A 17,577-nucleotide genomic window follows, 5' to 3' on the forward strand; every position below is an offset into this window, starting at 1 on the left:
ATACTAGAAGGGGATTTCTAGGAATAAGTAGTCACAGGGTCAAGTGCTACAGAAGTCAAATGAGAATGTGGATTAAAAAAAACATGGGGCTCCTGGTTGGCTTAGTGGTTGAGTTATTGCCTTTGGCTCAGGTTGTGATCCTGGGGTCCTGGGATCGAGTCCCATTATCAGGCTCCCCATGGGGAGCCTACTTCTCCCTCTGCCTATGTCTTTGCCCCTCTCTCTGTCTCTCTCATGAATAAATAAAATCTTAAAAAAAAAACCAAACATGGAATTTTGAAAATAGGAACTAATTGCTACCATATGAGAGCAATGTTTTGGATTAGTAGATGGAAAAAAAACTAGAAAATCAGGTGAGGGGAAAATGAGCAATAACAAAAAGAACATGTGTAGATTTAGTTTCTTGGGCAATTTAGTGATAAAGGAAATAGTGTGGTGGCTTGAGGGAAAACTGATCTGGGAAAGAGTTGCTTTTATTGTTTTTGTTTTTAGGAAAAGGAGTTTAGATCAGAGTATGTTTGTAGGTTAAAAGATGAAAGCAAGTAGAAGAGAAATTGAAAATGAGAGTGAGAGAAGCCAGAGTCTTAAGAGAGTTAGATCCCAGAGCATAGGTTAGCTTTGAGAAGGAAGTGGAGCCCTCTTCTCCTGGCACAATGGTGTAGCTGGTGCAGTCGGTGAGTCTCTCTAGATTAAAACAAAAGGGCGGAGGGTAGGAATTGAGGGAATTCAGGCTTGATAAACTTAATTTTCTTTGAAGTAGGAAACTAGGCCATCTACCAAAAATCCAGTAGCTTAACTGGAAGAGAGAGGTGAAGAATGTGAGAATAAAATCAGGGGCTAAGCAGGGACAAGAAAAAGGACTCCTAAGCAGAGTTCAACTCTACTTAGAAAATAAGTGACACTTAAAGCTTTAAAAATGAAAAGCTTAAAAAAAAAAAAAAAAAAAGAAAAAAAAGAAAAGCTTTTCAACTGTTTCTCTTCGTGAACCCTTCAGATTTATGATCCAGAGTTGACAGAGGCATGATATGTTTCTCCTAGCATATGGAGAGAGGAGGTTGAAGATAAAAGGATGTTGCCATTTCTACCATGAAATGGATAATAATCATGCCCTCCTACCAAATTTGGGGGCAAAATGTCATGAATTTGACATCCAACAGTAGAGCAGGTGAAAAGCCAGAATTTTGGCAGCATCTTCCCTGTGCAAATCTTTGTATGTTCTGTTCCAAACTAACAGTTGCAGTAGCCTTTTAATTGAAGCACTAAAACAAGATTTTTGGGAACAGTATGACTCAGATCACATTTATTTTTAGAGCTGGAATTCAGAAAATAATAATGATGATAATAATAATCAGGTGGAGTAGGGGACAGGGAAATTTAGTAAAGTGGATTGATTGGTGAAGAACACTAAATCCCATGATTGGAAGTTTTGATTAGCTCTCACAGGCTACAGGGAGACATCATATAGTATAAAAGTGAAATTGATGGAGTCAAAACCATGTTTGAGGGAAGATAGTTCTGGCAACTGTATGAAAAAGACTAGTTTCTTATCTAGTAGTATCTGTTGTTCAGGGTGCCCCAATCATTAAACCTGCTGGATAGGGAACGTGGCCCATACTGGTTCTAGCAGTTATCTCTAGGGTTCCTATTGAGCTTTCTGGGCCTATTTGAGGATTAAACAGGGATGTGAAATGTTGGAGAGAATCTTATTTGGATAGGAGAGAACCTAGAACAGATACCAGAAACAGTGATTATATGGCCAGATAACTTATATGTAATTATCTTCATTTTTTAGTTCCATAGAAAGGACAGTAACTGATGTGGGTGTGCAAGTAACAAATGCTAGGATCTGGATTCAGGTATCTGACTCCAGGGCTGGCATCCTTAACCACTAAGCTACATGCTGTTACTTTACAAATGACAAAACATTTTATACATTTTAACTACTGTTTCCAAAAAAAAAAAAAATAATAATAATAATAACTACTGTTTCCCAAGTATGAGATCCTAATCTAGGAATTATTGCTAAATACACTATTTTCTATGTAAAGAAGTAATAAACGAGTTGTACTAATAAACTATGGTGACTTAATAGGTTAAGTACCCTCTGGCAAGGCTCTCTACAAATACACAGAGGAAAACAATGAATGTAGAATGAATGGATCTGGAAGTGTTCTAGATCTGAAAGATCCAGAATGGACTGCATATGATTTCCTCGGTAGTCTGGTGATAGATACCCTGGAGACCTTGGGCCTACATTAGGCTAGGTTTCTGTCTCCACTCCCAAGCACCCCATATGTAAACAGTTGCCTCTGTGTCTTTGCTTATGCTATTCCTTCAACTGAGAGCCCTTCTCTACCTGGTGATAACTAACTTAACCTTCAAGGCCCAGCTCAAATGTCATTCTGTAAGTGGATGAAATAAACAGAAGAGGGATCCCTGGGTGGCGCAGCGGTTTGGCGCCTGCCTTTGGCCCAGGGCGCGATCCTGGAGACCCGGGATCGAATCCCACATCGGGCTCCCGGTGCATGGAGCCTGCTTCTCCCTCTGCCTGTGTCTCTGCCTCTCTCTCTCTCTGTGACTATCATTAAAAAAATAAAAAATAAAAATAAACAGAAGAGAAACAATGCCCCAGTAGGGCTTTGGGGGTTCTCACCATTGTTCGTAAGTGAAGAATGAACAACAGCAATAAAGACGGCGGGGGAAGCAGAGGTTGGATCAGAGACAAATGAAGAAGGCAAGAATATGGTAGTCCCTGAAGGTGAGAGAAATGTGGTCATACATTTTCCAGTTGTTCTCTAGAAGTTACAAGTAAAGCAGCATTAAAAAGTAGAAAGCAAACTGGACTGGGAACCAAGAGACTTACATTCTAGTTCTCGTTTGAATCTTGGGATGACTTTTGTTGGACTTGATTTTTTAAAATCCCTTGTAACTCAAACCTTTCTCTGTGCTAGCAGCATAAAGCTACTAATTTGAAAACAAGGACAGAAAAGTAAGTATTTAATGAAAAGAATGACCACAACTTGGGTTTTTTTTTTCAATGTGGACTTGTTCTCAAATCTCAATTAAATCAAACTTAACTACTAATAAAAAAGTATACCTGTTAATCAGACATTTCCCATATAACACTGAATTTTTCAATGCAGCAAAAAATTTAGATTCGACATTTGCTGCCATGCTTAGCTAAACCTAAATCATAGCTAGAGGCACAAGATTCAGAGTGTAAGCAATTACTTAGTTGAGAGTAAGGCGTGAGCAGCAGGTGAATAACAAAGAATTCAAGTATTTTACCTGACACTAGTTTATAAATTCTTTCGATAAATTCAGATCACAACCCAGTAAATTGTGATCAAAGCACTGGCCATAAACATTCTTTCGTGCAAGGTAAACCAAAATCTGACCTACTTTCTAATTCCCACAGGAGACGCTGAACATAAGCCATATATCTGTGGGGATGCAGATTCTGCCTCTACTGTTTTGGATGGAACTGAAGACTACCTCATTCTGGCCTGTGATGGCTTCTATGACACCGTGAACCCTGATGAGGCAGTGAAAGTTGTGTCTGACCATCTGAAGGAGAATAATGGAGACAGTAGCATGGTTGCCCACAAATTAGTTGCATCAGCTCGTGATGCTGGGTCAAGTGATAACATCACTGTTATTGTGGTATTCCTGAGGGACATGAACAAAGCTGTAAATGTTAGTGAGGAATCAGATTGGACAGAGAACTCTTTTCAAGGAGGGCAAGAAGATGGTGGGGATGATAAGGAGAATCATGGAGAGTGCAAACGCCCTTGGCCTCAGCACCAGTGCTCAGCACCAGCCGATCTAGGCTATGATGGGCGCGTGGATTCATTCACTGATAGAACTAGCCTGAGCCCAGGGTCCCAAATCAACGTGCTGGAAGACCCGGGCTACCTAGATCTCACACAAATAGAAGCAAGCAAACCTCACAGTGCCCAGTTTTTGTCACCAATTGAGATGTTTGGTCCTGGTGCACCAAAGAAAGCAAATCCTATTAATGAGCTAATAATGGAGAAAAAATCAGTTCAATCATCATTGCCTGAACAGAGTGGTGGTGCTGGAGAGTTTCCCTCTTTTAATTTGGGTTCAACAGGGCAGCAGATGTACAGAATGGAGAGCTTGTCTCCTGTCTGTCCTAGGTTGGAAGATGAACAGTTCAAATTCCTGGGAAAGAGAGTTTCCAGATTGTCTCATTTACGCTATCATTATTCAAAGAGATGGCATGGATTCAGGTTTAATCCAAAGCTGTATTCATTTATGTCTGGTCAAGAGCCTTCCCACAAAATAGGCACTAGTCTGTCCTCACTTATTCGGAGTGGGAAGAGAAACAGAATGTTCAGAAGTTTTCTGCCATGGAGGCAAAATATTTGGAAAGGATACAGTACAAACATGATGAGGAAGCTCAGAAAGAGTAATGACATTCCAGACCCAGGTCTCCCCTGGAGCTATAAAATATAATACTTCCTCTTTAAAGTAGGCTAGCTAGCTCTCCCCAATAAAGATACCACTATCAGAGTAGGAACAAGGTAGATGTTTCTGAAACATACGTGCTTCATTATGAAACCATGGGTGGCTCAATTCTTAAATGTAAATAGATCTCTAGAAAACTCAAAGTAGTGTTTTCAATCAAAAAAAAAAAAGTATTGGCGGTTTCACTAGCGAAATTATACAACTGGTCCCTGTGATGTGTCTCCACACCTACATATGACCCCCAGTTTATTATCCCTTCACATCACTAGTGGAAGTTTGTGAATTAGTTGTTTTAGTCAGGATATCTAGTGTTGAAATCTCAATGCAGGTGAAATCTGGTTCGATGTGCCTACTGTATCTATGGAAAACTTAATACAGAATCAGATTTAGTTGGGGGATGTTCCCCAAAAGCCTGGGGGAATATGTGGGAAACCCTCCCCTCTTTTTTTGGTTGATAAGACTAAAAGCCATATGGGTTTTAATTAGTTATGATGAAAGTGGAAAACTAGTATAATAAGCGTGTCATTATTTTCTGACTTGTGAGGTGGTACATAGTCAAAAAGATTTACGGATTTTTTTTCCTGTAACAAAAACGATTATGAAAATTTTCTGAATTAAAAAGTACTTCCTAGGGCTGTGTAGCTATTTGGGAGTTTCATAACCTGTTATGGTGCTTTTAGCGGGATTTTTTATTATTTGTCATTTTAGAAGACCGCTGTCAACTGGTTTTAACCTATGATGCTATGATATTTTTCAGTGTACCTTCATCTCAGGAATAAACTGGTTTAATGGAGATGATGTTAGGTACAAATATACTAGAATCAAGTTGCCATTTAAAAAAGAATATTTCTATTTTTTCTGCCTTTTTTTCTGTAAGTTCACAGCAAAGGCATATACTACTACAAAATAAAAAGTGGCTTTGGAGAATGAGAATGAAAAATACTGGTTTAAACTTCCCTAAAATTGTTTCCCCTAAGGGAATGAACCAGTGTGAAAGAGATTGAAAGTACTGCCTAAAGCGAGCCCAGAGGCCAAGTGCAAAGGAGAAGGCAGGTAAAGGGAGAGTGAGGTCTATTTAATTATGAATGGAGAACACTCCTGAGTCCTGCTACATGTAACTTCAGACTGCAAAGAGGACATCTTTCTCATTTTAAGACTTATAATTTGAAATTGTCTGCTTTTTGCCATTTCTGTAGTTTTAAGCTAGAAACGTATCTTCAACTAAAGACAGCAAATAAACTAATAATCAGATTCATTCAATGAAGCAGCCTCTGATTCTCTTAAGAATCATGAATATCACCACATGACCTTTTTACCATCCCCTAGTCAACTGTGGACCAGCCATGCCAAGAACTAGGAGCTGCCCACTCATCCCACCGGGAGGCACCAAAAGCTCTTGCTAAAAAATGTCCACAGCTTATGTTTTTACATAATACAATTATGTTCCCCAGACCCATAGTGAAAACTCAAATTCGTAGATTTTAAAAACAAGGGACTGTAGCATATTTTGGGTGCCAGTATAGCTGTATCAAATACATAGAAACTTCACTTTAGCAATGATCAGATTGTTCATCTATAGATTTTATTTTTTAAGAATTTGGATGCAGTAGAGATTATCAGTATTTCTCTTCATTTTGAAGAAATTTATTTTTTCTCGTCTTGTGACACATGGCTGAGAAGGAGGGAGTAAACATGGCTCCAGCTATAGTACCAGAATCTTTTCACCAACCTGATGTTTGACCCCATTACACGGACCTCACTCACATCTGTCATTTTCTGAAGCCTAGATCTTGTTAACAACCCATCAGGTCAGTATCAGTTTCAAATCAAATTATCTAAGGAAACAAGAAAAGAGGCAGCAGAATATTGGTACACATTATAATCCAAAGCACTTACCTAAATTAAAATTTTCTAAGATTTTCTATAGTTGTCCATTGCTACTATTTTGGATCAAAATTAAGAAGGTGAAAGGAAAGAAGATATAAATGAAAGGTTTTTTTTAGTGGGGAAAAATGGTTGGATGAAACTCAGATGAACACAGACCACATCCTTAAGGGTCTGAATTTTGTAGATCTAACTATATAAGCAGTGTTAATTCCATTTTTCATACCAGTAGCCCTCTAGAAAATAAAGTAGTTCTAGTGTGGTCAAGTTATAAACCAATATTGTGAAAAATAGCAACTATTCATTTGTTCACAACATGCATATTTAGAGTAGTTAGGTACCATTTGTAAGGTAAGTCCTTTACAATTCTGTAATATTAAAGTAGTGGTTATTGGTATGATATATGCTGCTCTTGGTTCTATAAACTAGGTAAAAAGCAGTGCTTTGTGAAATACAGTGTTATATCTTAATGCCACTGGTGATAGAAAGTAGTTCCCCCTCAGTTCAAATCCTGTGCCCTTATTTGCTGCTTGCTAATGTAAGCAATAAGTACCCCTCTAACTAATGGTATCTACACATTCTGTAACTTGTATTTAATGATGGTGTATCTGGTGATTGTAAAAATATTAGACAGTATAAAAGTATATATTATATATATTAACTGTTAATGCTGAGGTAATAGTCTGTGAATTATGTGTTTTGTACTTTTACTAACTGTGTAATTTAGTGGTGGTGAAAATTCTACACTCAATCCTTAAGAGTGACGGTATCCCTTTTCCAATTTAACATGATCTGCATCAATTTGTTTGCCTGCTAAAGTGTTAGAATAGGAAATAGTAAAACAAATATAAACAAGAAAGTGTAGTACTCCTTAGGGAAACAGACTTCAAGTTACCAAATGAAGTCATTACAAACTCCTTGTACATTCACTGTGAGTTTCAAAGGGAATCAGTCCCTAACTTAACGGTTTCCTTTGTTCACTTTCTAGATGTGTACTTTTGAGGGTTATCTGAGGTTTAGCAACATTACAGCACCAAACTCTGGGGCCATTAATCCCACTTAAATCTGTGCTAAAGATGGTGGAAACATATATGTATATATATACCTTTTCTTTACCTAGAAGTGCCATCCACTGTCCTTGAATTAGTAAGATTATAAAGTTTCTGTTGCATTTAACTAGGAGGATCCTTGAAAGTAACACCTTTTCCAAGGACAGTGTCAACAATGTCAATGTCAACACTGAGTCTGATTCTGACCACATTTACAGTGGTATATAGTGTCACGCCACATCTTTATGACAACCATACTCCATTGTTGGAACACTGTGCCAGTAAGAAGTGCAACATCCAATGGGCAGATAAAAATGATGCATAAAGAAATTCAGTGTTTACAGATAAAACCACTGTAGTTCAAGTATTTCCTTCCCCCATCAAAGGCTTGCCAAGGCTGTGAGAAAGTGGTTTGTAAATTACTTAAGTGTTTAAACATAATTTATTCACTTGATGACCATTCTCGCCTATGTAAGGCCATAAAGGGGGATACTATAGCTTTGGTCACATAATTTTGGACAGTTTTTCTTTGAGTCACAAATTAGCAAAAAGAACACTTTTTTCACCTTTTAAAATCATGTCATATTAAAGGACAAATTACCCACTCTTCTGTTCTAACCTGTGAATAGCTTAAATGTTTTTCTTCAAAGTAAGATACCACCAGTATTATCACATGACTATTTTCCAGACAAATGGTACTGTGTTGAAAAATAATTGTTATTTCATCTAACAGCATTTTATCTTCTATTTTGAAAACTATTTATTGTACTAATTAGAAAAAAGGAAATAACACAGGGAACTCCAGAGTGACACAGCAGTTGTTCTGGAAAAGGAAATACTCTAATAAACTCTGATGTATTAGATAATCCACAGATACATCATTGTTAACTCTAACTCTAGGTGCTCTTTGGTGAGAGAAGGCTTTGTTCCCTTGTTCATGACATTTCTTTGCAAAGAATTCTCTATGGAGTGAAGCGAATGAAGTGAATCATTTCTTACTAAGTAAATGTATCAATTTACAAACCTGCTCTACAGCTCACTTTTGAGTTCAGTTGTAATCATGAGTGATCCTTCATATTTTATTTATTAAAACTGTTCATTCAGGTAAGATGTATGTTGAAATTTTGCCAATACCTTAATAAAATCCAGCAATTTAAAACCACTAGTCATTTGTCTTTTTATTCAAAGGAAAGAGAATTTGGTGCTAAGGTTAATCATAGCAATGATGAACCTCAAACCAAGCACAACACCTGAGATTAATTCAGACTCTGCAATACAAGTCTGAATTAAGAAAAAGGAAACAAGGAGAAAAAGCCTGCCCATTTTCAGGTGTAAAAACAATTCACCAAATGATCCACTGCTCTACATAAGATGTGTCACTTTCAACAAAATATACAGAGCCATATGAAAACAAACAATGTGTTCTGGAGTGAAGAAATCATCAGAACCAGACTCCGACCCTTAATAACCAAAGCAATCTTAAGAAAGAACAAGGCTGGAAGTATCATGATCCCAAATTTCAAAATATTCTCTAAAGCTGTAGTAATCAAAACAATATGGTACTGGCACAAAAGCAGACCTAGTGATCCAGTGGAACAGAACAGAGAGAGCCCAGAAACCCAAGGTCAATCTAGGGTAAAGGAGGTATAAATACACAAGAGGGAGAAGTCAGTCTCTTCAATAAATGGTGGTAGGAAAAGAAAAGTTGGATCACAATCTTTACATGATACACAGAAATATACTCAAAGTGGATGAAATACCCAAATGTGAGACCTGAAACCAAAAATTATATATGGAATCTAAACAAAAAGAAACCCAAAATACAGAGAACTGTTGCCAGAGGAGAGGTAGTGGGCATGGATGAAGGGGAATGGGAGATACCAGCTTCTAGTTAAGGAGTAAGTCACAGGGATAAAAGGTACAGCATAAGGAATACAATCAGATTGTAATAGTGTTTTATGGTGATAGACAGTAGCTGTCATTTGTGAGCACAGCATAATGTATACAGATGTTCAATCACTATGTTGTATAGCAACTATAAATAAAAAAGTACACAACTCTGGAAAAAACAACAAAAGAACCAGACTCTGTTACAACAAAGATCTGAGGACCAAAAATTTAAAATAACTATGGTTAATATGTTATGGAAATGGTGGACAACATATGCAAGATCTTATGGGTGACTTCAGTAAAGTGACAGAAACTATAAATAGGAATGCCAGAAATGAAAAGTAACAGATGATGAATGCTTTGGATTCGCTAATCACTGAACTGCACATCGCTGAGGAGAGAACTGGTAAACTTAGACATAAATCAACAGAAATTACCCTAAATGAAAAACACGGGTATGCGCGCATGTATGCGCGCGCACACAGACGCATGGAGTGAAAGGAAAACGAAAACATAATCAACTCAGAACAGAACATGTAAGAGCTGTGGGACAGTATCAGTCTAATATATGCATAATTGGAATCCTAGAAGCAGAAGAGAAAGGTAACAGGCAGGTGACATATCTGAATGGCTGAGAATTTCTGAAAATTTAATGATTACTACAGATCTAGGAACCTCAGATAATACCAAGCAGAAGTACCAAAAACACACACTTAGGAAAAAAGAAATCTCTTCCAGAAGGTTTCTCCAGTAAATGCTACCAAATATTTAAAGAATAAATAACACCGATTCTATACATTCTCTTCAGAAAAGATTTTGTAAGGTCAGCATTACTCTGATACTAAATCAGGTGAAGTTAGAAAAACTACAGATCAATAACCCTCATGAATACAGATGAAGAAATCCTCAGCAAAATATTGGCAAAACCAGTATCGCTTATTAGAATGACTAAAATAGAAGTGTTGACAGTACCAAGTCTATAGGATGCAACTAGAACCCTCATATGTTGCTCTTGGTAACATAAAATGACAGTGCCACTTCTGAAAAGTTCAGCAGTTTCTTATACAGTTAAGCAGTACTTACCACACAACTCACTGAGATGTGTTCTAACATCAACTACCTGGAGTTAAGGCCACATTTCGGTTAAAGGGTAAAGTCATCATCTCGCTTCAAACACCAGCTGCCAAGTTTGGAGGTTCTCACCATCCCTCCATTGGTTTGAAAATTTGCTGAAACAACTCACAGAACTCAGGAAAATACTTTACTTACAATTACAGTTTTATTATACAAAAGGACACACATCAAAACCATGCAAAAGATAAAACAGAGTGTGGTCTAGGAGAGTACCCGTGCAAAGGTTCCTTGTGATCAGAGCATTTTATTCTCCGGAAACCTCAATGGATGGTAATACAGGATACTGCCTACCAGGGAAGCTCATCTGGGCTTCATTATCTAGAGGCTTTAGTGGAGTTTCACAAGGTAAGCGTGACTGACTCCCTGGCAATGAGGCTGAACTATTCAGGCTGATGTGAAGTGACTGTAGCCCCAATCCTCTAATCGCATGATTACTCTTTCTAGCATGCCAGCCCTGGCCATAGGCCTGAGTTATATCTCATTAGCATAAACTTTCAGGACCCACCATAATAACAAAGACACTTCTATCATTCCAGAAATTCCAAGGACTAAGAGGCTATATCCCAGGAACCAGAGACAAAGGCTGGCCAGATTCTTTATTACACACCCAGCAATCTCATTCCAAGGCATACATTCCTCTAGAGAATGAAAACTCATGTTCACACAAAAATCTAGACACAAATGCTTAGAAGATTCATAATCACCCTAAACTAGAAATAACCCAAATGTCTTTCAAAGGGTATACTGTGGTACACCCATAGAGTAAAATAATCCTCAGCAATAAAATAGTGAAGTACTGATTCACACAAGATGGATGAAATTTGCATGTTAAGTGAAAGGTTACGTACAGATTCTATTCACAGGACACTCTGGAAAAAGGAAAACTAAAAGGACAGAGAACAGATCTTGGTTGCCAGCAGTTATGGGGGACACTGGAAGGTATTCACCTAGCATGAGGTAATTTTGAGGGTGACTGAATTATTCTATGTAGTATTGTGGTGGTAGATACACGACTCTATTTGGCAAAACCCACAGAAACTGCATTATACTTCAAAGACTGAATTTTAATGTATGTAAATTTAAAGATCAACCAGGATATGTGGGGAGGACAAAATGCAGATTGTAACAGATGAATCTTACTTTTTTACAAATGAATCATACAATGACACTGAAGAGGATGGTGCAGAAAGAACTAATGGAATTCTGAATCCTAGGACCTAGCTAACTTTAGGGAAGTATTTGACATGATACTGAAGGCAAAAAAAAAAAAAAAAAAAAAAAGACAAAAAAACCCCCAAAACCAAACCCCAAAAAACTATACCAACACTGTGTTGTAGTTGGTAGATTTGTTCCTTACAAGGGTATATAGGTCAACAGTTCTGAAACTCCTTGGTTTGTATATTACAGTTGAACAAGTAAGAGAGCCTACGAGCCAGGCTGTTAGATTAAGATATAATAAAGGGGAAGGCTTAAAATGAATGCTGTGAAAATGAACTACTGGGACTTTATCAAGATAAGAAGCTTTTGCACAGCAAAGGATACAGTCAACAAAACTAAAAGACAACCTACAGAATGGGAGAAGATATTTGCAAATGACGTTATCAGATAAAGGGCTAGTTTCCAAGATCTATAAAGAACTTATTAAACTCAACACCAAAGAAACAAACAATCCAATCATGAAATGGGCAAAAGACATGAACAGAAATCTCACAGAGGAAGACATAGACATGGCCAACACGCACATGAGAAAATGCTGCACATCACTTGCCATCAGGGAAATACAAATCAAAACCACAATGAGATACCACCTCACACCAGTGAGAATGGGGAAAATTAACAAGGCAGGAAACCACAAATGTTGGAGAGGATGCGGAGAAAGGGGAACCCTCTTGCACTGTTGGTGGGAATGTGAACTGGTGCAGCCACTCTGGAAAACCGTGTGGAGGTTCCTCAAAGAGTTAAAAATAGATCTGCCTTATGACCCAGCAATTGCACTGCTGGGGATTTACCCCAAAGATACAGATGCAATGAAACGCCGGGACACCTGCACCCCGATGTTTATAGCAGCGATGTCCACAATAGCCAAACTGTGGAAGGAGCCTCGGTGTCCATCGAAAGATGAGTGGATAAAGAAGATGTGGTCTATGTATACAACGGACTATTACTCAGCCACTAGAATCGACAAATACCCACCATTTGCTTCGACGTGGATGGAACTGGAGGGTATTATGCTGAGTGAAATAAGTCAATCAGAGAAGGACAAACATTATATGGCCTCATTCATTTGGGGAATATAAATAGTGAAAGGGAATAGAGGGGAAGGGAGAAGAAATTGGTAGGAAATATCAGAAAGGGAGACAGAACATGGAAGACTCCTAACTCTGGGAAACGAACTAGAGGTGGTGGAAGGGGAGGAGGGCGGGGGGTGGGGGTGACTGGGTGGCAGGCATTGAGTGGGGGCACTTGACGGGATGAGCACTGGGTGTTATTCTGTATGTTGGCAAATTGAACACCAATAAAAAATTTATTATTAAAAAAAATGAATGCTGTGGAGTTGGGACTGGTATTGTAGGCATCAATATATAGATTCATGGTTTGTCTCCTTTAAACATATTTACATATACATACATACAAAGATATACAGAGAAGTGTTTGCATGAGTAAGTATGTGGTTTTCGATTCTATCCATGGAGAGGGGCTAAGAAGCAGTGACACTCTAGCAACAATATGCCCACCTTTACACTCCAATCCTTTCTAAATACCACTGTCCCCAAAAAAGGGTGAGAGAAAAGACAAGGTAAGCCTGGAATACCTGATGAGGGGATAGGAAGGAAAGAAGGAGGGAGAGTAGAGAGAAGAATGGAACATACCAGAAAGAAACAAAAGCTGACCTGAAAAAATTTCCTATAGCCAACACTCGAACAAACTGAATGTAAAATAATACTGGATCATAAAGAATAAAAAATAAATATCTACAAGTCCACACTGATATAAATTAGTTGAATAAAGAACTAAGTGGGGGAAGAAGGGACTTTTCCTTATAGAATTCTAATAACATGTAAAAGAAACTAGGGAAATAGAAAACCTTAAGAACACTGCAGTAATAACTGTCATGGGCGAGATCCACGAGTGGGTGCTAAAGTTAGTAAGAGATAAAGGAGGAACAGAGTATTTGCATAATCTCAAAGTATTAGCTCAGAATATTTAGTAACTACAAAGGGAAAAATCATAAATAGTGGGAACCCTGGCAGATATCACCTTGACCAACTAATCAAGATTAACATTATCAATAATAAATATCTGCATTATATAGCCCCTGATAAAATTAAATGCACTGAGAAGGGCATATCTATCTCTGTGGTGGCCTCTCCAATAATGCTTAATCTTAGTTAAATATGAGAAAATATCAAATCCAAATAGGGCAACATTCTATAAAATTAGTCCTCTTTAAAAATGTTAAGGTTGGGCACCCAGGGGGCTCAACTCAACCACCTGCCTTTGGTTCAGATCATGATCTCAGGGTCCTGGGATTGAGCCCCACATGGGGCTCTCTGCTCAGCAGGGAGTCAGCTTCTTCCTCTCCCCTCCCTCCCTGCTGATGCTGTCACACATGCATGCTCTCTCTCTCAAATGAATAATTACAATCTTAAATAAACAAAAAAATAAAAATAAAAGCAAAAACGTCAAGGTCATGAAAGACAAGGAATGACTTGAGGAACTGTAACTGATGGGAGGATACTAGGGAAACGTGACAACCAAATGCATTGTGGGATGCTAGACTAGACCCTGGATCAGAAAAAGGACATTAATGAAATAGCTGGTAAAATCTGTAAACAAGAGTAATTTCCTCGTTTTGATTACTGTTCTACAGTTACACAAAGCATTAACAAAAGCAGAAGCTGAGTAAGCTGGGTAATGGGTATACAGGATCTCAAGATTTTTGTCTCTCTCGTAACTCTAAAATTATCTCAAAATTAAAGTTAAAAAAAATAGGACAATCTTTAGCTTTTTAATTATTAGGTATTAAAAATGCTGGGTCTGGTTCAAATGTGATGAATTGAAAGAAGTACTAAACCAGCAATTCATCCCATCCTTTCCAGTGGTGTTAAACCTTGAGAAAATCACCTACCCTCCTTGAACTGCATGTTTCTCTGCCGAATGGGTACAACACATCATAGACCTCAAAATTTACTTACGGATTCAATGACAAAGATGTCCAGAAACAATGTTTGTGCACAATATAAGCATTAACTACTATATCCTTAGGTCTAAGAGAATACCTTAAGAAGAAATTTTCCAGGGGTGCCTGAGTGGCTCAGTCAGTTAAGCGTCTATCTTTAACTCAGGTCATGATCTCTGGGTCCTGGAATGGAGCCCCAGAGTCCCACACTGGGCTCTCTGCTCAGTGGGGAGTCTGCCCCTCCCCACCCCTTGTGCTCTGCCTTGCTCTCTCTGAAATAAAATCTTAAAAAAGAAATTTTCCAGGAACAAATGTGAGATAAAACTACTAATACTGGGGGCACCTGGCTGGCTCAGTCAGTAGGTCATGTGACTCCTGATCTCAAGGTCATGAGTTCAAACCTATGTTGGTGGCTGAGTTTATTTAAAGAAACAAAAACTGAATACTGAAACAAGGTAATGGTGGAAGAAAAGACTGACAACTACTATGCTCTTCAGCAAAAAGGGGGAAAGAAAAAAAAAAGATGGGGACTGTACACAAAGTGCTAGAAAGTAGGACAAGCAGAATAGAGGAACTCATGACTTGCAGAGACTGCAGGTGATGACAGAACCGGGAGGGTGAGGGGGATCGAAATCTCTTGTAGACCAGATCATGAACCAGCAATGGGGAGAGGAAAAAGGAATTGGTACCTTCTCTTATGCCTTGTTCCCTCACTCATAGCTGCCGAAAATCTAGCATAGCCAAAGCAGGCACACCAAATCAAGAAAGAGGAAAACATGAGGCTTCCTGGCACCAAATGAGGAATTTGGTACAGACTTTATATTTAACATGGCTAGAAACTGGGAAAGGAATTCTATTTTTCAAAGATCCCGCTCCTAAAACCTAACAGATCCTTTATTTTTGAAGAAAACTTTTGGTCTTTCAGGCTTCTTATGATTCTATAACGGGACAGCAGCTGCTCATCACCCCATACAATAAAACTAAGCACAAAAGAACTAATCAAATGTTTTATCTTTTTGTTAAAAATCATGCTTTTTAAAGCCTAAACTTTCTACACTAAAAACACACAAAGTTTCCATTAATATCAATAGGGAAGAAGCCAGCAAAATTTTATCTGTAAAGAGTGTGAGAGAAATATTTCAGGCTCTGGGGCCAATAGATTTCCTTAGCCCTATTTGTAGGGCACAAGCAACAAGAGAATGGATGTTAACTGTGCTTCAATACTACTTTGTTTGGGATCCCTGGGTGGCTCGGCGGTTTGGCGCCTGCCTTCGGCCCAGGGTGTGGTCCTGGAGTCCCCAGATCCAGTCCCACATCGGGCTCCCTGCATGGAGCCTGCTTCTCCCTCTGACTGTATCTCTCCCTCTCCCTCTCTCTGTGTCTCTCATGAATGAGTAGATTTAAAAACAAAACAAAACAAAACTACTTTGTTTACAAAACTATAAGAGCCGCAGGGATTTGGCTCAAGGACAGTAGTTTGTCTTCCTAGTGAGAATGCCAGGCACTTGTTAATTGAATCCCAAAGGTCTTCCTCAATGGATTGTGAGAATTTATATTTCTTTTTTTAAAAATTTTATTTATTCATGAGAGACACAGAGAGGGACAGAGACACACATGAGAGACACAGAGAGGGACAGAGACACAGGCAGAGGGAGAAGTAGGCTCCATGCAGGAAGAACGATGTGGGACTTGATCCCGGGATTCCAGGATCACATCCTGGGCCGAAGGCAGATGCTTTAACTGCTGAGCCACCCAGGCATCCCACAATTTATATTTCTTACTATTTTATAATTTTCAAACCTTACTTGCAGTGAGCTGGTGCCCAGCAAAATAGATACGATTTTCTTCACAGAGTAGAACTGTTTCTGAGTATTCATTCTGTCCCTTTAGCTACCTACCAGTTTTTGATTTTTGGTAAAATCTGTTGTCACTTTTAATTACAAAATAGAGGATTTTATACCAGTAGGGCAGGTTCACTATCATTTCTTTAGAACCTTGCATTTTTTTGCTTTTCAAGAGATAGACTTTATTCTTAAATCTGGAATGAGAATATGGTAGACAGGTTACATTTCTAATACACAAGAATATACCAATTAAGCTCAAATTATTTTCCCTCCAAAGTTTTTGTGCAAGTATAAAGAACTAAATCCCTTCAAATTTTCCTATAGCTGTAACAACCAAAAATAGTCTTGCTGACATAGTGAATTCAAATTCTACCAAATTAAAAGAGTCTCAACCAGTTCTCAATTCATCTAAAAATAAGGGGAGCACACTGATTGTTTTTATATATAACCTGAAAGCATAAGAAAAGCCAGAAAAACACTCAAGATCCAAATGTACCACAATCTAAGTATCACCATGCCATTCTAGGGAATCCACTGACTAAAAAAACCTCAAGATCATAAAAATTAAGAGCAAAGGTTAAGAACATTCGTGCTTTTAGAAAGTATACCTCCTCCTAAAAAAGGGCAAAGGGATACCTCAAAATGCTACTATGTATGTAGATTAATGACCCAAGAGACTCATGATTAAATCACCCATGCTAAAAGCCTTTACAAGTAAATTTCCCCAAATGAATAGTCTTTTCTCAGGCTTTTCTTAGTTTTCCATACTTTAAAGATAAACAATTATAAAGATACACAGGGAACCAGTGAGTTCTGTTGGGCTAAGAGACAGGGGCACCCAAAATGGCGGACATCTCAAATTGGGTCAAAATGGCTGATCTTCCCGCCAAAGCAGCCATGACCACCACATCATCTCCAGTAAATCAAAGCCTAGACAGGAAACCGAAACTTTCCATCCAGGGACCACCCCCATCGTCTGTACTATCCCCACCCCCAGCCAATCACCTAGGGACACGGGACCCACCCAGATCCAATAAGGCTTAAAAACCCCCACACTCCCCAACCCCGGCGCGACTTCCCTGGCGCCCCTGGCGTGACTTCCCTG

General features: G+C 38.5%; 2 protein-coding genes across 11 annotated transcripts in view; one reads left to right on the forward strand and one right to left on the reverse strand.

Moving 5' to 3' along the window:
- The window catches only part of PPM1E (protein phosphatase, Mg2+/Mn2+ dependent 1E), a 213,465-nt gene extending 204,879 nt beyond the window's left edge, over positions 1-8,586 (forward strand). The window contains exon 7 of the mRNA XM_025440887.3: positions 3,419-8,586. Within this exon, the coding sequence (XP_025296672.1) occupies positions 3,419-4,479 (1,061 nt within the window). The 3' untranslated portion in view covers positions 4,480-8,586. The remainder of the gene's footprint in view (positions 1-3,418) is intronic.
- TRIM37 (tripartite motif containing 37) overlaps positions 1-17,577 on the reverse strand; it is a 240,633-nt gene that overhangs the window by 108,519 nt on the left and 114,537 nt on the right. The window contains exon 26 of one of the 10 annotated variants that reach the window (XM_025440880.3): positions 6,052-6,326. The exons of the other annotated variants lie outside the window; for them this stretch is intronic. Within the exon in view, the coding sequence (XP_025296665.2) occupies positions 6,323-6,326 (4 nt within the window). The 3' untranslated portion in view covers positions 6,052-6,322. Of the gene's footprint in view, positions 1-6,051; positions 6,327-17,577 lie in introns of those variants that run through there. 10 annotated transcript variants of the gene reach the window in all.

The sequence above is a fragment of the Canis lupus genome, chromosome 9 (assembly GCF_003254725.2).
Source record: "Canis lupus dingo isolate Sandy chromosome 9, ASM325472v2, whole genome shotgun sequence".
In the NCBI taxonomy this organism is placed as follows: Eukaryota; Metazoa; Chordata; class Mammalia; order Carnivora; family Canidae; genus Canis; species Canis lupus.